This window comes from Cenococcum geophilum, assembly GCF_001692895.1.
Source record: "Cenococcum geophilum 1.58 unplaced genomic scaffold K441scaffold_7, whole genome shotgun sequence".
Lineage (NCBI taxonomy): Eukaryota > Fungi > Ascomycota > Dothideomycetes > Gloniales > Gloniaceae > Cenococcum > Cenococcum geophilum.
The window spans coordinates 1,001,084-1,008,734 of NW_027137565.1; the positions used below are offsets into that span (position 1 = coordinate 1,001,084).

The 7,651-nt window shown below is 36.1% G+C and overlaps 1 protein-coding gene across 1 annotated transcript; it reads left to right on the forward strand.

Annotated features, from left to right (window-relative positions):
* Window positions 1-7,053: 7,053 nt before the first annotated feature.
* K441DRAFT_544582 (uncharacterized protein) lies at window positions 7,054-7,442 on the forward strand (the record flags this gene model as incomplete). Its single annotated transcript, XM_067642772.1, has 2 exons — window positions 7,054-7,333; window positions 7,402-7,442. Coding segments are annotated over 2 exons (321 nt in total), but the record flags the coding sequence as incomplete, so codon positions are not given.
* Window positions 7,443-7,651: the final 209 nt, after the last annotated feature.

A 7,651-nucleotide genomic window follows, 5' to 3' on the forward strand; every position in this document is an offset into this window, starting at 1 on the left:
GAAGGATATTAGTCTATAAAGCATACCTAGGAAGAACGTAACAAGTCTAGGAAGAGACTTAATAGCTATATTAACTAGTTTATTTTAGAATACGAAGGAAAGGAAGTAGAAGAGCCCCCTAATAAGTTAATAGAAGCCCTTATAATTAACTTTAACTTAAACACTTAGGAATAAGAGACCTTAGAGACATTCCTAACCACTTTTAGACCTTTTACGGACAGCTAAGCCTTTAATATTACGACCGTATTAGCCAACCGTTCCTTTATACACTCAATTACGCCCAAAAACTATTCTATAAGCACCCCCGTTATAAACATTATAGACTATAAGTAGGACCTATTTGCATATAAAACCACAGAACGCTATACCCCTAAGAAATTCTACGGTGTTATAATCGACATAAGTGCCTCTAAGAAGTCTACTATAGGTTACGGACAATACCTTATATATAGGACTACCGCAAATAATAATACGGACATTAATACTATATAAACTAGGGCTATAAACGTCCAATTTAGCATTAGCTTAACTGCATTAATTAAATTAGTTATAGTTAAAACCCTAATTAGCCTAGTTAACTTCCATATAGTAAAAGCAGACACCCCTTTCTTACTTTATTTTATGGACATAGATAGGTTATAGGTTTACTATAATAATGTTATAAACACTTTAATCGGCCCCACAACTGCCCTAAAAAGCAAGTATATTACCCTACCAATTACACAACAATTTAGACACCCGTTCCTTATATAGGGAAAGACTTTATAGACCTATATTTAGGAATCTTTCGACTATAACCCGTGCTATCTTACTAGTACTAAAATCTACCGCCTATACTGCCGTTTTAGCCACCTATTAGCCGAAAAGCTATATAGAGTCCTTAAACGCTCTAGACACGACAATATTAACAGGAAGGCAATTAACCACCTAACCAAATACTACTCCTTTTGCTAGAAATACAGACGTTCCCTAGGCCGATTTAAGTTTACCCTTTATAAAAACCTTAATTTTAACTACTTAGTATACGTAGACATTATATATATTAACGGCAGCCTAGTATTACACATAATTAACGAGGCAACCCGCTATTAAGCCGCCCATTAGTTATAAAATATATCTACAAAATATACTTAGGATATTTTACGGACCTGCTAGATTAACACATACGTTAGACCCCCTAAGTATATTACCCACAACGCCGGTAGGAACTTTATTAGCAAGGAATTCCAATAGTATACTACGGCCATAGCTATTTTAACAAAAGCCGTTCTAGTTAAGGCGCATTAGTCTATTAGGCTTATTAAGCGAGCTTACCTAGCTTTATAGAGAGCCTACTAGATTATTATGGACGAGTATAAGGATATTTAAAAAGAACTAGCTTTATAGATAGCCGTAAAAGCCGTTAATAATACTACTAGCCCTAACGGACTAGTACCTACCCTCTTAGTTTATAGAGCCTATTTAAGGATAAGCAACCTAGGCCTTTCTGCCCCGTCTATTACGGAATAAGCAGCTATAATATAAAAGGTAATAGTTAAAATAGTCAAATTACGGGCTAAACAAACTATTAATAACTCCTTATACTACCGTAACGGACCTAATATAACCTTAGTATACGACCTTCCGCTTAACTCTAAAGTTCTTATATAGCGTAAAAGCGGCAATTAGACTGGACCTTACTGTTTACTAGCCGTAGAAAACAAGACGTGCTACGTACAGCTTCCTAGTGGGCTAACTAGCTTTAGAAGCACATCTGTAAAACCCTACTTTCGGCCTAAAAATACCTATAACGCCGAACCAAATAAACTAGAAGCGACTGCCGAATTAAATAAACTAGAAGCACCCTTACCTACCCTAAAAGTCCCCCAGAAACCTATAGAACCTACTAAACCTACTATAAAGCGCGGTTAAGGACGCCCCTAAAAGCACCCTATAACTAAGAACCCTATAACAAAGAATTACTTAACCTCCGTAGGAATATCCGTAAGGCAATCTTCGCCTACGGATATATTAGTTCTAGTATAGGAAACCCTATTTACGGACTTATAACGTAAAGAGATTAACGGACTACTTAAAAAGGGCGTCTTTGCGGTTATAATAGAGAGAGACGTTCCGCAAGACGTCTGTATATTTAACTTACGCTTTATTAACAAAATTAAGCACCCTAGTACTAATAAAGCCTTTAAAAAATTAAGGCTTATTATATAAGCTTATAACGACTAGGGAAAGAACTTAGTCCTTATACAATTACCTATAATTTAACGGGTTAGTTAATGGATTATACTTATACTTACGCCTAGATTATAGCAAATTAAACCTATAGCCCTTTACTTACGGAATATCTTATAAGCCTACGTATAATCCAACATCTACCTAAGTAGGGACATCTTTATACGACCACCCCACGAGCTTAACCTATAATTAGGAACAATTTTATAGGTTATAAAACCTCTTTACGGAGTACTAGAAGCTAGAAACCATTAGTTTAAGATATATCACCAGCACTACGTTAGTAAACTTAAAATAGAACAGTTGACCTATAACCCCTACCTCCTATACAGCCCATTAAATGGCCTTAATATTGTTAGACTTTAAATAGATAATACCCTATTTCTAGCAAACTAAACCTTTATAAACGCTAAAGAAACTAAACTATAAAAGGCTAAGTTCTTAGTAAAGCCGTAAGAGCAGTTAACTAAGTAGAATCTAATTAAGTTTAATAGAGGCCTAATTATATAAAAGGGTAACCTAATTAAGCTAACTTAGGAACGCTAAGCTTAAAACCTAAAGCCTATTATAGCAAAGCCTACGGACCTTACCAGTTCCTATAGAGAGACCCGTAAGACCATAAATATAAAGGACTAATACGCTACACAGCGTGTAAGAGGCGCCTATATTGCTATAGTCTATTAACCTAAATCTACCTACAATTTATCCTTTACGGCCCAGGTAATAGACCTATAAGAAGAAAATATTAAACAGCTTAATAAGCGCATTTAGTAGTAAATTAATAATACGGCAAGGGGGCTTACTTTTATACTACTAGACCTAAATTCCCTTAGCCTACTAGCATTTACGGGCGCCTCCTTTACTAATAACAAAGACCTATTATTACAAATTAGCTTTATAATTGTACTTATAGACCGTAATTAGGACGCAAATATACTATACTGGTCTTTAATTAAGTGCAAATAAGTAACCCGTAGTGTACTAGCTTCTAAACTATATATACTAGCTTATAAATTTAATATAGCAGCCGTAATTAAATTAACGGTTTAGAAGATTCTATAACTAGAGCAGTTACCCCTAGTTTTATACACCGATTTAAAATCCCTTTACAACTGCCTAGTTAAACTAGGTATAACATAAGAAAAGAGGCTTATAGTCAACCTAATGTGCTTATATTAGGCCTATAAACAACGTAAGATTACAGAAGTTAAATAGATTAGTAGTGGAGATAACTTAGCGGACGCTATAACTAAGGCAAAGCCATATTAAGCCCTTAAAACCCTAATTAACACAAATAAGCTCAACCTAAAAGTTATAAAATAGGTAGAACGGGACTAACGGAGTACCTATGGTACGCCTACGGCCCGTTAGAAGGCCGTACGGCTTATTATACGGCCTATTCTACGGACTATAAGCTATTAGGTAGAGAACGGTAGAAAGCTGCAATGGAACTTAATGGACTTACATAACCTGCTAAATTCTGCCATTTTCTACCAGGGTAGTTAAATCAACCAATTATAATTTTCCATCCCTGGGATAGAAAATCGCCATTAGCTCGCTTAGCACTAGCGCCTTAGCGGCCCTTAAGATCTAACTTATAGCTCGTCTACTGCCCGTCAAAAGGCTATACGGTTTATTTTACGGACCGTAAGCAGAACTTACGGCTAGTTTAGGGCACCGCTTAGAAGGCAGCCTAGACAGCACCTCGGGGGAGATTTCCTATATATTTTCCTTTATGTTTTATGGTTTCATTTTTTTTAAGTACCGCTAGTGTATAATTATAGCACCTATTATACTAACTGCGTGCTTACGCGTTCGGTACACCAGGTACGTATTTACGCGTCCAGTGCACTAACCACCCGCTTACGCGTCTGGTGCACTTATAAAGCACTAACTAATTAGGGGGGAGGTGCATTAGTATATAGACCATATAGTCTACTTTATACAATTAATAGTTACCACCATCCTAAAGAGCATACGATATTATACGTATTTTGTGCCCCGGGATATAACTCAATTGTATTATTAAATTAGTATAAACAGTTATTTTTTAAAATAAGGAAAGAGTAACCCTAAAGGGGTCTTACAGTCTATAGTATATAAAGAATTAGTTTAGGTTAGCGGAGAAATACTTATAAACTTTAAAATTCGCCATACCTTAAATACTATCGGCTTTAATAAAAGAGAATTAAAAGTTATTTCAGGTAAGCTCTAAATTTACTACCTAAACTATAAGTATAAAACTATAGAAATTAAATTACTATAGGGTATAAAAAGTGCAATAGTGTTAGAAATAGAAAAGGTACTTTAGCAGAAAATAGTTAAATAAAAGGAAGATAGTTCTCCTAAGGGGAACCAACTAGTATAAATAGCCGGTACCTCCTTAAGCACCTACTTTACGTACCGTATTATAGTAATAACGCCCGGGTTACTTTTATAGAAGGATAGATATAATAAGGATCTGCTAAATAATAATAAAATTAATATATACGTTAGGAAAAAATTTACTAGCATTTTTGCAGCATTTGGCAGCATTTGGCGGCCAAATGCGCATTCTGCGCACTATAATGTGTAGCGTATAGTATTAACTAAGGTGCGGCATACTGCTGTATTTAACAATGCAGTGCGGTATACTGCTGCATTTAACAATATAGTGCGGCATACTGCTATATTTAATAATGTAGTGCGGTATATTACTATATTTAATAATATAGTGCGGCATACTGCTATATTTAATAATACAGTGCAGCTAATTACGCATTTTGCACTTAATGCGCAATTAATATATAATGCCCTCCTTATATATTCTATATATAATGCCCTCTTCGCGCATTTTATATATCTTGCTCTTCCTATACACTTAATAGTATTTACTTAGTTTATACAGTTAGTGCAAAATAAATTATATTATTTTAGATAATTTAATATATAGCGACGGTTCTCTTCTACCTGCCTGCCTACCTGCCTGCCTGCCTGCCTGCCTGCCTGCCTGCCTGCCTGTCTGTCTATCTGTCTATGCCTACCTATCTGTGCCTACCTGTCTGTGCCTACCTGTCTATGTCACCTTAATTCGATCGATNGATCGAATCGTTTATCGTGTTCGCTGGCTGGTCGTTCGAACGGTTGTCGTGTGGCTCTGGCGACGGTCGTGTGGCGATGACGACGGTCGTCTAGCTCTGGCGACGGTCATCTGGCTCCGGCGACGGTCGTCTAGCTCTGACGACGGTCGTCTGGCTCTGACGGTCGTCTAGCTCCGGCGACGGTCGTCTGCTGGCTGTCGTTCTGGTGTCTTCCTAGGTAGGGAGGATGTAAGGAAGGGTAAAAAATGATGTGGCTACCTAGGTGTATATAGGGGGTATACTTGGCAGAGGCACGTGTAGAGGCTATCGGGAATATAGCGGGGACCCGATGCGGAGCTTCGTGTAGAGCCTCCGTACGCAGAGCTTCGTGTAGAGCCTCCGTACGCAGAGCTTCGCGCAGAGCCTTGTGCAGAGCCTCTGTACGCAGAGCTTTATGTAGAGCCTTGTGTAGAGCCTCGTGCAGAGCTTCGTGCAGAGCTTCGTGCAGAGCTTCGTGCAGAGCTTCGTGCAGAGCTTCGTGTAGAACTTCGTGCAGAGCCTCGTGTAGAACTTCGTGCAGAGAACCTACTAATTAGACTAAAGGCCAATAGGGTTATTAGTAAGCGCTATAGGTGTCTTCTATCTCTAAGACTTTAAAACTAAAGGCTACTAGGTATTAACCGCCTAAAGTAAGTCTTTAAAGCTAATATAGAGTCTTAATTAATAGAACTGTTTTTTCTTTCTATTTTTGCTAAATAGGAAATACGCTTAAGTAAGTCTTCCTTAGTATATAAGCGTTTGGCACCATAGACCTAGCTAACCTTAAGGCTATCCTATCTACTAACTTTAAAGGTCTATATAAAGTCTTAAAAATTATCTCTTACCTACTTACTACTAATTTTATTTAGACTAGGGTATAGGAGCGCGGTAATAAATTATACTCCCTATATTTAGGGATGGTATCTTTACTTAGAAAGGCGCACTGTAGAAGTATTTACGAGAATTACTAAAGCCGCAGTTTTATTATAAGTAGTATAATAACCTAAAAGTATTCTAAGAAGCTATTAATAACCTTATTAATATTATCTCTTAAAAAGACAGCGTTGTTAACTTATAACCTCTTTTCTTCCGTTTAACCCTAGATATAACAACTAAGTTTCTTTTTAGAGAGTTAGTAAAAAGCCTAAAAGCTCTAGAATTGACCGGGGAGTAGATATTTGCTAATATCTTTAATATAGTAAAGGCGTATATGGTAAAGAGGTTTTAGCTCCTAGATCTCTACTAGCTTATTAGAGGAAAAAAGTTCTAGGACGCTTGTAATAAGGTCTATTATTTTACGGACTAGATTATAGATTATAACCTCTCGCGAGATATATAAGAGGATAAGGGGTAAAAATATATCTTTTTAGACTCCTTTATCTAGAATGCCCCTAACCGTATAGTATTAAGGGGTTAGATAATTAATATTCTAACTATAAAAAGAGGCACTACGGCCTACCTTCTCTTATAGACATTGTGAGTGTACTCCTAATACGGCGTAATACTTTGCCTTTTCCACTCCTAATTTTTTATATAGCTTTCTCCTTATCTAATATCTAAATGTTCTTACTAAACTAAGAGTAGAAATGGCTGCTGCGTATAATAGCAGTATAAAGTTATACCGCATAGACTTCTGGAATATAGAATATCTTTAAAATGTCTTAAAAGAGAGTAAGTTCTCTAATTGTTAATCTATAGAATGTTACTAAAGAACGTAGCTCTTTAACTCTATCCTTCCGTTCCTATAAATACCTATATAGCTTTAAGAACCACTATATTACCTATAGGCAGCAGCCTTAATAGAACTTCTCCTGTTTTAATTCCTAAGGGAACGGCTATAGTATATAGTGTCTATATAATATATAAACGACCCAACCTTTATAAGATAGACGCTAAGCTCTATTGTCCTAAAAGATGGGATAAAGATATGCTACTAAACTATAACAGAACCGACGTAAAATGGGGTTATTTACCATATAATAGTGGTCTAAGGATATATCTAGGAAGTAAGCGCCCTTTACTGTTAGTTAAGCTAAGATTACTTCCTAATATTAATTTATACTTTCTTTTATAGTTAATTTTACGCTTATAAAAGCCGCCTATGTAGTTATATGAATTATTTAGAGAGTTTAGACAATTAAGTTACCTAATAGTGCGATTATAGAATTAACAGAAGTAGAATAGCAGATAATAACTTTAGTAGTATCCGCTACGGAAGGCTGTAAAGTAGAGGTACAATAGTGTATAATAGATGCTGTACTATAACTATTTAAGGCTAGTAAGAGGAGGATTAATTTATAGTATTATATAATTCAATTTTATAT